This window comes from Hypanus sabinus, chromosome 4, assembly GCF_030144855.1.
Source record: "Hypanus sabinus isolate sHypSab1 chromosome 4, sHypSab1.hap1, whole genome shotgun sequence".
NCBI lineage: Eukaryota > Metazoa > Chordata > Chondrichthyes > Myliobatiformes > Dasyatidae > Hypanus > Hypanus sabinus.
In genome coordinates this window covers 173,370,442-173,385,944 of record NC_082709.1, presented here as the reverse complement: position 1 = coordinate 173,385,944, position 15,503 = coordinate 173,370,442, and the positions used below count along the sequence as shown (strand labels likewise).

General features: G+C 39.7%; 1 protein-coding gene across 6 annotated transcripts in view; it reads left to right on the top strand.

Moving 5' to 3' along the window:
* Positions 1-8,537: 8,537 nt before the first annotated feature.
* Positions 8,538-15,503, top strand: part of sim2 (SIM bHLH transcription factor 2) — an 89,173-nt gene continuing 82,207 nt past the window's right edge. For 2 of the 6 annotated variants that reach the window (XM_059968845.1, XM_059968850.1), the window contains exon 1: positions 8,845-10,224. In XM_059968845.1, coding sequence (XP_059824828.1) covers positions 10,050-10,224 — 175 coding nt within the window. In that variant the 5' untranslated portion in view covers positions 8,845-10,049. The other 4 variants (XM_059968849.1, XM_059968847.1, XM_059968848.1 and 1 more) reach the window with 4 other exon arrangements.

Below are 15,503 nucleotides of genomic sequence, written 5' to 3'. Positions count from 1 at the left end.
TACTCGACGCTACAGCGGGGTTACAGCGGGGAAAAAAACTTTTATTTATAGTCCTCACTGAAATTTTGATCGCCGTGTCAAAGTTAAAAAGAAAACAGTTAAAAGAAGGCTTTTGATTAATGCAGTATTTTGATCCCTGTAAATGTTTTGATGTATTGGCTGAATGGTTTTGTTCTGTTACAACATCCTTTGTCAGGGATTATTCTTCCTACTTCAGCTGTTCGTCTCCTTCTGTAAAATATCCGGACAACATCTCCGCTGTAACAGTGAGTCGGCAAAACTAGTACATCCGTGTGTAACCTGTGCGCCATGTACAACTCCATAAATAACACGTGAATACGATATAAAATTAGGGCGTCGACGCACACCGTTAAATTCAATTTCAGCGCTCCGGTTAAATCTCACAGAGCGTGGAAAGGCATGATCCTTATGTGACAAATAATTCATTTGGAAGTTAAGAATGGCAGATGGAGTTTTACCGTATAAATGGTTTTACCGCAAGAGACCGTAATCTGCGCACATTGAGTATTGCTGAAAATTATGTCAGCTCACAATTAGCGTTTAAAACTGCGCCAAGGATAATCCCCATTAATTACATAAAATAATCTCCGCGGCGAAGTATTTATAAATTGAAGTGCGTCTTAAATGATCGAATGGCATCAATCGAGCACGTAATTTTTATAACACGGCTAGTGATTCTTTGCAACAGAGCGGCGCATTGGGTATTACCCCAGAGGCCACATTAATTCAACAGGAATTTCCCTTTTGCAGAGAGGCCCCATATATGAATATACCACTGATTTTTTTTCTTAAATGAGGTAAAACGGCAATTGTAGAAATCTGTGGATAATGGGATTTTTCCTAAAGTGTTAATACAGAACGAGGCTGTTCGGCCCATTGTATCTGAACTGGTTCTTCCAAAGTGATATGCTATTCCCCGTAGCATGTTATTTTCTCTTTAAATAACCCGCAAGTTTAGAAACAGATTTGTATTTCTTCCTTAGTGGGAAGAGGGTAGAAAATAAGCTCTTTTGAGGCAGATATGAAAACACGTTTGTTGATAGATAAAGAAAAATATGGAGAGATAATAGAAACAAATAATGTTGTATATAGTAGTTCATATTAAACAAGCAACATACGCTCTCGCAACGTATTTTCGGGTGTTTCTGGAGGGCACACGTTATGTATCCTTTGGAGCAAAAGCCGCAGAGTCTGGAAATCCGAAGCTAAACGAGAAATTCTTTTGAAACACTCAGCAGATCAAACGCCATCAAAAGAAAGACCCTCGAACTCAGATGTTGACAATCTTCCCTCCTCATCGAAGCTGCCTGACCTACTGACCAATATATTCTACTTTTATTACATACTCATAATATTATAAGATTATATCAATGCGATTTTGTAATTACAAATAAAACGGGAATTTATTCTAGCGACAAACATACGAAAACGATTGACGTAGTACCGGACTGCCACATTATTTACTTAATTGTGCACTTTATGATTTTGAACCTGGAAAATAATTTCCTACGTGTTGTTTTTATATTGTACACGTGGAAGGAGTGTGCGTTTATTCGAATGGGGCAGACAAGATGAAAAGGTAAATTGATCGGATTTAGAATTACAACTTTAGAGCGCATACATTTACTAAATGCTCATATTGCTTCACTACCTGATTAAGGCTGAATAAGTAATAGTGCGTGTATTGTTATACGGACGCATTGTATAAAGCAAATTGGAATTTACCGACAGCGTTTGATAGACTTGGGTAGCAAGCCTATCTCAATCTGATAAACACAGTTCCTTATGCACTTTAATATTTAACTCAAAGCACAAATGTGGACAGTGGAACCAAAACATCTGCCAAATAGGACTTAGCATTGTTTTCGACCGACCAGCGTGGTAACATAGCAACGTTATAACATTTTCTGCCAGAATTCTGTTTTTATTTACTAAATCTCACTTTGATTTTTATAGTACAGTATTTATATCAAATGCAGTTCAAATGTTAGCCTGCTCATTTCCTCTTGTAATATTGCTGAGCCGAAACATTGATGGTATTACAACGTATTTGACATATGTATGTTTATTACCATGTAGAAATATAGCAATTTTTATTTGTTATTATCCAGTATATTTTAAAACAAAAGGTAATATTATTATGCAACGACATTGGTAGAAGATTGCGTAATCCTGGGTCATGCAGATGTACTTCTGGAATGAATTACTCCAAGATATTCAAATAGTCTGACCTCGAGGGTGAGATCTGCTCTCGGTAACTAAAAAAAAACTGCATCAGGTTGCAACTTTCTTTGTCTTCTCATCGCTACCAAACGATTGTGCCGAAGGCTCGTTCACACCTGCAACCAGTGGCCACTTTATTAGGTACACCTGTACACCTGCCCGTTAATGAAAATGCATAATCGACCAATCACATAGCAGCAAATCATACAGAAAAGCATGCAGACACGGTCGAGACGTTCAGTTGTCGTTCAGACCAACTATCAGAGAGGGGAAGAAATCTGATCTAAGTGACTTTGACGGTGAAATGATTGGTGCCAGACGGGGTGGTCTGAGTATCTCAGGAACTGCTAACATCCTGGGATTTTCACGCACAACAGTCTCGAGAGCTTACAGAGAATGCTGCGAGGGTGAAAAACGCACACACAAATAATGCAGTGAGCAGCTGGTCTGTGGGTGAAAACGCCTCGTTAATGAGGGAGGTCAAAGTAGAATGACCAGACTGGTTCAAGCTGACAGGAAGGTCATAGTAGCTCAAATAACCAAATTTTACAACAATGAAGAAGATCATTTCTGTATGCACAACATGTCAAACTTTGAAGTAGATGGGCTACAGTAGCAGAAGACCATGAACATACACTCAGTGGCTACTCTATTAAGTATAGAATGTATACTTTCTATGAAGTGTATATAAAGTGGCTACAGAGTGTATAGTCTGTCACTTGGAATTCACATTCGATAGTAATCATTTGGTTTTGGGGTTAACAAAAATAATAATGAATAATCGAAAAGCACTGGATAGAAGGCATAATATCACATCAGAAAGTGGCCTTATACAAACAACCAGATCATGCAATGGTACTATCCCTGTTACCTTGCTGCACTATAATTTAGGCAATCAGTTAATTAATAATATAAAGCTTACATTTGCCTTACACAAGCCTTACATGGCATCTAAGGTACCAAAACAGGGAGTGCAAAACCTACCGAGTATTACCACCTTTCATTTCAGATTTTCATAATTTGATGTTTTTTACTGTATGGTTGGGACAACATGACATTCAAACCAATAAGCCTTGCAGATCCTTAGGCTTAATTCAACCCTCCTCGATTTTATCCTTGCCTTTCTTAATCACTTTTTTTTAGAGATACAGTATATTGATGGGCTCTTCTGGACGCAGATTTACACCCATGTGACCAATTAACCTACTAGCCCCATAGGCCTCTGGAATGTGGGAGGAAACTGGAGCACCCGGAGGAAACCAACGCGTAATGGGGAGTACATACAAAATCCTTGCACACAGTGAAGGACTTCAACCTGGGTCCACAGCAAAGGAATTCAAACCGGGTAGCTGGCATTGTGATAGCATTATGCTAATCCCTATTCTAGAGATCACACATCCCTGCCAGAATTAATAGTGAACCCTTCTTTCATCCTACTATTTTTGAATCATTACATTGCATTCCTCTTTTTCTAGAGCCCGTTTAACCATTCTTTTTTTATTAAATTGTTTTTACATCTACCCTAGTACCCCTGTAGCATTTTTTCTTAAATAGTATGGAATGCAGGATTGTTCCAAGTCAGATCAAAGCAAATGCTTTGTACGTTTAGCACAACTGTTCACTTTTTCGGGGAGTTATAAATCTGCGTTAAAGTCTTTTCTTATTTTTATTACACCGCCCTCATATCCATCCTTTAATGGACTTAACTACTTATTTCTTATGTGGAGCCCTTGTTCCTTTTACCAATTAGATCAGTACACATATATCCATGCTGATTTCTGTGTGTACCCATTGTGCAAAGAGAAATGTCTTGACTTCCTGCAGTCTGTCACAGTCCTCATTGGTAGTAATTTTGATTCCCAATTCTCTATAGCTGGGAAATTTGGAAATAATAGTTCCAGTTCTCACATTTAAACCATTATATAAATATTAAACAGCATTAAAGCAGAGCTCAGGTTTAATCCGTCTGGAACACCACTTCACCCAGTTATATTAATTATTCTCAACTCCTCCTGTGTTTAGGTTTCTGTTTGATAACCATGTATAACCTATCCTACCATCGGCCCCCTGTCTTCACGCGTTGCAACCTTTGTTATAATCCACCATTTGATAACATGTCAAAGATTCCTGAAGAATTAAATGCTTATATCTTCAAAAATCCATCCTTTTGTTATCCTACCACTGTATACCATTTTCTGTGACATTTATTTGGCATCATTAATACAGGAAACCATCCAAGGATTTGATCATGCAGGGTGGGGGTGGTAAGGTTGATATCTGAGAGTCCATAAGAACATAAGACATAATAGCCCATTGACCCATTGAACGTGCTCTTCAATTCTATCACGGCTGTTTTATCATCTCTCTCAATCACATTTTCCAGCCTTCTCCTCATAATCTTTGATAAACCCATAACCTTTGATATGAATCAATGTCTCAGAACAAGAAAGTACAAGAAAAGTGATAGAAATTGAGAATGTTTAGGGATTATTTGCAACACAGAAGTCCAAACATATGGCAGAAATATTAATGTATAGACTAACATCAATATAGCAATTCTCAATATTTTAATATGGAATCATAACATGATGCAACTATGGAGGCAGAACAACCCATCCTATTTGCATCTAAGCTAAACATGCCTCCGATTCTTCACCCTTTCACCACAACACTGAAAAGATTTTCACTTCTAGGTTTAATTGAATTACTTTCTGAGTGTTATTAGTGAATCTATTTCAACCACCATTTCAGGTGGCATATTCCAGACAATAACATGTTATTGAGTGAAGTAAATCATCTTCATTTCATCACTGGTCGCACAACCTATCACTGAGCTGTTCCCACAAACTAAGGACTCACTTTCACGGACTCTTCATCTCATGTTCTCTATATTTACAGTTATTTATTTATTTGTTTGTTTGTTGTTGTTATTTCTTCTTTCTTTTTGTTTTTGCAGTTTGTTGTCTTTTTCACATTGATTATTTGCCCGCCCTGTTGGGGGTGGTCTTTCATTATTTCTAGTGTGTTTTTTGTATATACTGTGAATGCCCGCAAGGAAATGAACATCAGGGTTGCCTGTGGTGACATAATACATTTAGTTTGAACTTAGAACTTCGGCACTTCCGTCAACTCTCTGCCTTCTCTCATTAACTTCTCTGCTTTACTTGCTTCTCGGATTCCTGTGCATTCACAGGATTGCCTACCTACATTTATTCTTCAATTCTCCTTCTGCTTTTACATTTCTCCAAGGCCTAGCCCATTCTTACTTTTAAAAGGCCTTGTGAGATCTCTGTGATGACTTTTTGCCCATCCTATTTAATGTGCAGATTCATTGGAGAATGTGCCTTCAGCCACCTTAGCTCCAGTTCTCGGATTCTCTCCTTGCCTTGCTGTTCTTCTTTTGTTTTGTTCTTGATGTTTTTGCTGCTGCTGCTCCTGCTGCTCATGTTGTTCTGATAAACACTACAGGCGTATTACGTTGGCACTGGAATATGTGTTGACACTTGTGGGCTTCCTCCTGCACATTCTCGGATGCATTTCAATGTACGTGCAATAAATAAATCTGAATCTGAATCTGCATTTGTCCCATCCTCACCTCTGCAGAGAATCTACTTAAATCTTCACAAACAAGAGAAAATCTGCAAATGTTGGAAATCAAAGTAAGATGCACAAAATGCTGGAGGAACTCAGTAGGCCAGGCAGCATCTATGGAGAAGAGTAAATAGTTGACATTTCGGGCCAAGACCCTAATGAATGGTCCTGATGAATGGTCTTGGCCCAAAACATCGACTGTTTACTCTGTTCTAAAGATGCTGCCTGACCTGCTGAGTTTCTCCAGCATTTTGTGTGTACTATTTAAAACGTGCTTGAAAGAGCAGGGGACAGACCTGTCCTAATACAGCAGTAATAAATTTTACTGATAATAGTCCTTCAATACAGTGTACATCATTCACTTTTAAACTATTGTTTTATGTTATCAGAATCAACTGGTTTGGGAACCCTTTTGTTAAATCTATAATCATATTTATCCATCCTCAAGATATCAATGCCATTTTTCTCATTGAATACCATGATATTTTCTTTTTTTTTCAAATATTGTCCTGTGCTCCCAAAGTCTTTTCTAAATGGAACAATCCAAAACTGACTAGAGTACCTCAGATGGGCCCTAACCAATGATGCATAATGTTAAACATTGCTCCTTTTTTCTGTATATAAAGCCAAAGATTTTACACTCTCCCCAACTTGAACTGCTATCATTCATGGTGTTACATAACCTCAATCACAAAGTATAATTCATTCATATTAGCCATAAAACAAATCAGTATATAATGTTAACTTACAATGACATAATGATCCCAGACGGATAACTACAATAATATCAATCATATATAAACACAATATTCAGTCGTATAAATATTCTGCAGTTATTAGTATGGATATATTAAGGTTCTTTGCCCCTTTACAGAATTGATTAATTATTGCACTGCTGCTACTTAATAGGAGAAGGATCCTTCAACCTCATTCCTCTGCTTTTTCTCATAGCCATGTAAACGATTCTCTCTTAAGCACCTAACAAAGTTCATTTTGAAAGCATGTTGATCCTTGTTTTCAAACCCCCCCCCCCCCACATACAGCGAGTTCCAAATCAATAATCTTGGCATAGCCAAGTTTCCCATATACCTTAACTGCGGTATATAAATGGTGTTAATATGCGATACTAATACGATATAATAATTAAAATGTGTTGTGCGTTATCCAACTACTCTATAATATCAACTTACTAACTATAGTACAATAATGTGAAGTATCTAACTAAAATATAATTGTGTTTGTCATATAATCACACGCACAGTTAGTCATATTGCTGAAGTATAATTAGTTACGTGTATGTTTAATATAACGTCAATCATAGAGCTGCAATATATCAGACAATGCAATAACACCAATCACATAATTTCAATGGATATGCCGACCACACATAATCGAAAGTCAGTTGAGTTTAATGTAGCAGTTAGCGATACACCACAATATAATTCTTGCGAGTCACGTAGTTTCATAACAGGAACGTAATGTTATAACGCCGGCCTGATAGGAACGGTATTAGGATGTCAGACTCTAACTAAAACATGTCAATAAAATAAGACGCCAACGTCATATATGTGATGAACCCGCTAGATAACTACAAAATGATGTCATTGCTATGAGTTCAATGTAACAACATCAGATTTGTAACCCCGCATTGTTACAATATCACACCCAAATTAAGCATAAATGTCCACACAACAGTAGCTCCAACTCGGTTGATTAGGTAACTTCAGTGGAATAGGTGGTACCTTACGATCTGGAATTATAATATGAATTAAGTTTATACTAGCTGACGCCAGTTTAGGATATGATAGTGACGGTTGCGATCCAAATGTTGGAGTTGAAAGTTTAATTTAGTGATGAAAGTCACAGTGTTTTGTAACTCTGTCAGTGGAAACATTCATAAGTAGTATGACATTTGGCGCCATATAGATGGAACCATTTCAGTCAGGTGGTCCTGCGTTGGTCTTCCTCTCGACATCACTCGCTCACTTATCCCAAAACAACACGAACTAACGCAGAGTGGCAGAACGAGAGATTTTTCTCAGCTATGATATAGTATGTCCAAAATACGAATTCAGATGAAAGCAGGTCAAGCTGATATAATGGCGAACACTAAGAGTTAGGATTAACAAAGGATGCACGGAAAATACAACATTGCGACTATAACAGGACAGTGGCACAACGGTGCTAAACCTTCTGAACTTGAACCTTCCTGTCACTCTACTCTTCGGTGGAAAAACGCCTGCGCACACTGCCTTTCTCGATCTGATTAGATGTCGCCAAATCTTGGCTCTTGATTATTTTTCATTCCAAGTGGGTGAGTGGGGCATGAAGAATCAGTCTTTGAGTGGAACAAGGAGTGAATTAGCGCATGGACCGACCAATAAGGGAATGTGATAGTCAAGAGATGAGATAATGAGGCAAGAGCGCAGAGTAAAGATGAAATTGTGTGAAGAGTGTAAAAGAGACCATATTAAATATTGATTGGGAGGCAGGGAGTGAAACCGGGTGGATGAAATGATGCGCCGGTGAGACTATGAAACTAATAACTAATTCGTGAAGGAGAGTGGGCGAGAGAGACAGAGTGAATGGGATTTTGAACTAGCGAGGTAGTGATTGAGTGAAACAGTGAGATAGTGAGTGGGACAATGAGAGAGAGGCGGTCAGTGGATGGATAAGCAGGACTGTGCAGAGGAGTGGCAGTCAATCTGACGTACGGTGAATGAAACAGTGAGACAGTGGGAAGTGAGTGAGCCAATCGACAAATTAATTAACTTAGAGTACACGCGTGATTTGCTTCGTAGGTGAGTGAACCAGAATGAAGCAGCCATAGAGTGATAGTTGGAGTAGGGGGTGGGGTGGGGTGGTAGGTGAAGATTAAATTTGTGGCAGAGGAGTAGTGGTTGATCAAGAGCGCTTACGCACGCGTAAGTTAGACAGAGTGCGCGTGGGAGTAAAGAGCTTTTCGGGACACGCTGCGAATCTGGCGCTGACTTCAACTCTCCCGTAAGTAGATATGTGGAGCTCCGGGATGCAATAGAGACAACGTTAGAGAAAGGGGGGAAAATCACGACATTCTGAGCAGTTGCTCATCATTAAGGATCTGAACTGAAAACAAGAGGATATGCACGTAACCTGGAACTGACGTGGGGGATCTGACCCGCTTTCGCGTGTAACACACAGAATCGGGAACCGCCGCTTGGAACTGAGATGGGTTCTGCGCTTCTGCGCTTCTCAAATGACAACAGACCAGCACAGAGTTAACAAGACCCACTCCGGCGGTAGAAGACACAGGGGAAGTTCAGCACCCTGTGAACGAGTCGGTACGAACCCCAGAGAGTGGGGGTACAGTGCCAAACTGGTCTAGTCATCAACACCCGAGGGTGGTAACGGAGTCGATACGAATCACAGCGGAGAGGATGATGGTAGCCTGAATTCGAATCATTTCCGCAGGAAAAAGAAAAGAGCATCGTAATTGACATCCCCACCCCCTACTGCCACCAATCCCCCACACCCCTAAAGATACAGCAGCCGATTTATCTGCAGTAGAATTTAGGAGCCCTTGTATTAGGGCTGATGGTGAATCGGCTGCCAACCGATCTGAACGAATTCAATCACTGAACTAATAGGGGGGATCTCATCTCCGAGAAGCACCCGCGGTCCTCCGTGTGAAACCGTGGGGTCGGAGCAGGTGGCAAATAGAAGCCCGAACTGAGGGGAGAGAACACACACACACACACACACACACACACACACACACACACACACACACACACACACACACACACACACACACAGTGACTGGGCATAAGTTGTGCCGGAGGAGCGAAGTCCAGGATAAAAGGCCGAAGAAAGGGGGATGTGGGGTGGGGGTATGGGTCAGAGTCCACGGTGTCTGAATCCTAAGCAAGTGCAGCCACTTCAGTGGAACCAGCCCTGAAACTGGAAGCTGAATGCGGTCACAGCCACCGGGAGAAAGCGGACACAGAGGACACGGTTCTCCGCCTCGGTAAAACTGCCAGGTATACAGAGTAGGAAAAATCGCCACTAATCTATGTTAAAATGCCTTAAGTGATACTTTTGACTACTGCATTGCGAAAGGAAAACAAAATTACTCGGACAAGCAGAAACAAAACAATAAAAACCTAACGAGTGTTTCTGATGCTCCGGAAAAATTGCATTTATTATGTCAGTAATACTCCGGTGCAATAGACGAGATGAAGGAAAAATCCAAAAATGCCGCGAAGACGAGAAGAGAAAAGGAAAATGGGGAATTTTACGAGCTGGCTAAGTTACTGCCTCTACCCTCGGCTATCACCTCTCAGCTGGACAAAGCGTCGATCATCAGACTGACGACCAGTTACCTCAAAATGAGGGCTGTGTTTCCTGAGGGTAAGCACCGGCCGAGAGAAAAACTGAAACAATAGTTTTTTTGTTTTAATTCAATCCGGGTCGCCGTCGGTGGCTCAAGTCTCTTTAAAGCACCTTCGCTGGTTGAATCCAAACCCGTCTATAAAAATTAAACTCTCCCTCTTTTAAAGTTAACTTCTGTAAAATTGCAATATTGCAGACAAATTGAGCATGTTTTATCTTCGGACGAGAACCAGATTAAAAGGTAGTGTGTTTACAATGCAAAGTATCTTAACTAAGGTCAGATTTAAGAAGCATGTCTATTTCTATTTAGCTATTTGTAGTTGTAATTATTTTACTGTTCCATCGTTTACTAAGTAATATGTTCTGCTCATAATCATAGAATTGCATTTAGGCTTTTCTGTGCATTGTAATGCTTTGTTTGATTTTATAACCTACTAATATTTGAAATATTTAGATGGTGTTATTTGAGAAATATATATGGTTTCATAGTTAAATTCTGTGTAACATCCGTACATTCTCGGAACCTTTTTCAGGTCATCCGTAGGCCGTATTATGAAATTGTACCATTTATCTTGGTACTTAACTAATTGGAAGGGGAACTTACTCTCGGATTTCTTTGTTTTGTATTTATTTTAATTGGAATTTGAGCGGCACCCCTTTCCCTCCATGAATCTCTGGGTTTAAATGTTTCTGTGGTATCTTCTTGTCAGCCACGACGGAGCTGATTTATTTGGTGAAAACCGAACTATTGGTCGGTACTTGGTAGCTATCAGTCACGTATCTTCGCATTGTTAAATAAACATAACCGCTGTGACTCTGGTTACAGCAGTTCCCCTTAAACAAAGGCCATTTGCTTCCGGAAATAATAATTAGCACTTTAATATAGCATTGCGTTATTAAGGCCCAGAATTCGAAGGAATCACGAGCTAAGGTTAAATGGATGTTCGGGGGCGGAGATTCCGAGGTTGTTTTGGTTGTTCTTTTCTCTGCGACCTGTGCTGTTGTTTCAGATATAAACTTATTTTAAAATATAATGACAACATTACTACATGGAGTGACCAGCCAAACCCCACTAGCCTCACAATTTATAGGCCAACGATTGCAATGGTACTTGACGAGTTATATGCAGGAGCACTTACAGTAAGCATATCCAACCCTAAACAGAAATTTATTTCCGCATCGATCTTTTGCAGAGATGATGGAGGAAGAATTATTTCAGAGAGGTTCCCCGGCTTTCAGGTGGAAATTGTCAATTAGTTAGAAACGTTACATATACAAAAGGAGAGATCAGTTAGTTTTCAATTTTGAGCAGTAATATGATCTCAAAATATGCCCGACCTTTCGCTCATTATATTGCACAATCATTATTCCATACAATCACCACGGAGTAATACAAGGAAACAAGCAAAATGAAGACGGAAAGCTAAAATATTATTTTCCATTCTGTCTTTATGCGTGGCCCCTTATCTCTGTGCAATTAGAAATGAATAATTAGAATCGCCATTTTAACACCACGCCGTAGTTCAGCCTATAGGAGCAAGAGGTCATATGCGGTTAATAGTAAATAGAATCAGGTGGCAATTTGTTACCAAGTCATTGTGTACGTTCACAGTGCAATAAAATTCTGCTCTTTAAAATTTTCATTAAATCCTGGTTAATGTTCGATGAATAACTAAATAAACTGACAATGATATATGCGGCCTCTCTTGCCGCAGTGTGAAATAAAGGCTTACCTGCTGCAGATGCACTGGACCAAGCAATAGTAATAACCTAGCCGTCACTTCAGTTATACAATAGGGACTGGGGCACCTCCAACACGCTGGGGTAGTGGTGGGGGAACATTACTCTGAGCCCACTCCGTAATTACCATTACAATAATTAGAATCGGCATTTCATCACTATTAATATCCTGGTATATTTCAATGCACGCCTTTCATTTTTTAGATAGTGAGAATTATTATATGCAATGCTGATTTATGTAAATGCGTCATTTAAATTAAATAGTAAAATGCTACGCGGTTGTTAAAAACCAACATTGTTCTCCATAATCCATAAAAATATGTTAGTTTGTACTGTGTGTTGAAACTAAAGTTCTACATCGGTTTGGCTTTCGTCCTGCTTAGAGTTGAGAACAACATGCGCATATATCATACGTACGTTTGTTTATATGTGCACACGTACACGTGATATGAGCACATTAATTTTCCTGGTGGATTAAGCTGTAGACTGTTGCACCTTAAATCTAATCTAGGCCTTCGTGGGATGTAGCTTGATTATTGACTAACCACCGGAGTTATCTACACATTGCCCATTTGGACTCACACGCATAAATTCTCTATATCATTCAGAAAGTCTTGACGTTGACAGTAATCGTTTATTTTTTATGAATTTATTAGCGAGATGGAGATGCAGTTGGGGGTAGGGGCGGGTGCGGCGAGAATTTCAGTTTAGCCTCACAATAGCGTTTACAGAGCAGGTGTTAACTGCTCACTTGCAATCAGCTCTATAATTTCTTTATTCAAGTAATCTAAGTGTTGGCAGCGTGCATCAGCTTTGCAATAAAGACATTAATAAAACGTTGTAAAACGGCATTTGTTTATTGAAATCTAAACTAAGTATGGGCGTACGCAATCCGAAACATCGCTCGTAATGAGCCTTCTCTGTTTGAAGCTGATCAATTATTTTTCAAAAAAGTTGGAAACAAAAGGTCTTTTCTTAATTATGAAATGGTTCGGATGATGAAGGCTATTAATTGTAACGGGAATGTGTCACACAATAGATTGAGCCGTTCCTGAGTAATAAGGACAAAAGTATATAATGGATCCCCACCGATTGTTTGGTTAACTGGGGAGAAAAAAATGTATTTGCTGTCAGCAGGTTTATATCATTGCGTTGCATAATGTATCCTAGGTTTTGTTTGACGGGTGCATAACGCAGCTGCACCATTAATGAAAGAGATAGTGAGGCCCTCACCAAGACCAGAGACGCTCAGAGCAGAGATATGGCATTTCACAAACACAGCATTTGGGCTGTTTCACTCTCCGGAATCGGTGATTATTGTTTGTGGTAGTGAAATAGTTCAACACGGCCATTTGAATTTCGTCACTAATTAAAAATAATCGATGTACAAATGTAAGAAAATGTATCTTAATTAAACCGGTATCAAGTGAACTCGTAGTATAAAAGCGACGGGAAAGATTTTTAATTCAGAATGAGATTCAGCTCGGAAATAATTGCCCACTGCTTTAGCATCGTGACTTTAGGTCTACTGCCCTGGTTAGCCTTTTGCTCCGGTGTGTTTTATAGAATCGGCAGTTCTGTTCTTTTATGATATGATCGAGGTCTATTAGATTTTCTAAATTCCCTATATACAAGGTCCGTACCACACCATCTAAAAATATAGACTCACTTCAATCAATCATGACGCGCGAGGCCCGAAAATATACCTCTTTGAGGTAGCTTCAGGTATCGACTCTGATATTTCTCGTCATCAGAAGAAATCCCATATGTTTATTATCTGTTATTTCTCGTTGGCAGAAATTAGTGATATTTCTCATTTGTTTCCCTCTGTTTGAATGGTAATTCGGCTTTTAAACAAAATTTATTTTGAAAAGATGCTTGTGCTGTAGAGGGACTTGGGTAATGAAATGTTGGCCCTTGCGAATTGGGAATGCAGCGCAGAGCAGTTGGGTCTGTATTTAGGAGTAAACATAGAGAGAATATATATACTCCATCATCCCGAACCTATTTACAGAAAGCGAGATTCATGACATGATCACGTGGTAGCAGCCTCCTCGGAAATGCGGGCACTATCAATAGTATAGCTCAGCGCATTTGCTTCAGTCATAATTTAATATTTCGGATGATCCACCAGGGAGACCACGGGAGCACGATCAACCTCAGCTCTATGGTACCTCCTGGTCTCTTTCGATGGCGCTCTCCTGCCAAGCAAGCAATACATGTGATAAGAGATGGGGTCAATTAACCGAAGGCTCAGCCGACGTCCTTTACTGTAATACCTCACTGTCACCAGATGAGCAGTTAGAGCTGGCATGAAAGATGGTGGTGGGTTTGCTGCTCTTGATGGATGCAGTGGTCTTTTGTAATGAAAAAGAGGCTGCACGCTCCCACCAACCCATTGACTGGAGGATGATTACCGATTCACAGGACAGATTCATACATTGATACATCATTTTAATGTGTACGGAGCCCAAGTTAGTTCAGGTGGAAGTTCTGCCGTAGTAAACATAAACGTTATAAGAACTCTAGGGAAATTAATTGCCTCGTATTAATCCTTGATTGCGATTGGATGAACATTGCAGTGACCAATTATGGTGTACTTTTCAGCCCATTTCAAGTGTGTATCGTTCCATACGGGAAGTACAGTGTAGACATCGGGATTTAAGTCTTCCTTTGGATTATTAATTTTCATTGATGACAAAGTGACATGAAGCTTCTAGTGATATTAGTTGTACGTGTGTGTGTGTGTGTGTGTGTTGGCGGGTTGAGGTTCTGATGGATGATTGGAGAGGAGAGTCGGAGATTTTGGCTCCGACACCAGTAGAGAGCTTTGTTCTTCAGGTAACGTCATGTAATCTTCCACTAACGCGAGATAAGGGAAGCCGGCTTCGTTTCGTCTCCTCTCAGCGATAAAACCGTCGAGGGCTACCCTACTATTGCATCAGACTTTGTGACGTGATCAATGTTTGGAAAGAAAGAGAACGCGCCGCTATCTCATCACAGACAACACCCACTCAATTTCGAAGAAAGATTGTTTCTTTAATGTATCTTGTACCATTTGGTTTACTAGTAATATCAACAGGCATTTTGTTTTCTTTTCAAAGCTCCCCACCTTAGCCACAACTAGTGTTTCAATTAGAAACACAAAACATTCTGCAGATGCTGGAAATCCACAGCAATACATACAAAATACAGAAGGAACTCAGCAAATCAGGCAACACATATGGAAGTGAATAACAGTCGACGTTTCGGGTCGAGATCTTTCTTCAGGGCTGGAAAGGAAGGGGGAAGACCTAATTAGTTCATCTAAATATGCATGCATGTATAAAAGGGAGAGTAGGCCCATACTTGCATTAAATCTAGAGTTAGCAGAGTTTACACTGGTAAAGTTTATGTAAATCACGTGTAGTATCAACCTGACCTACCAAGGCACGCACGCCACCATTATATCTGTCCAACCTTAAGTTAAAGTAAATAATATTTGTGATTTAATCGTTGGGAGCGCTCAAGACAGAATAATTAAGATTCTAGCCACAAAGAGGTCAAGCTGTATAAAC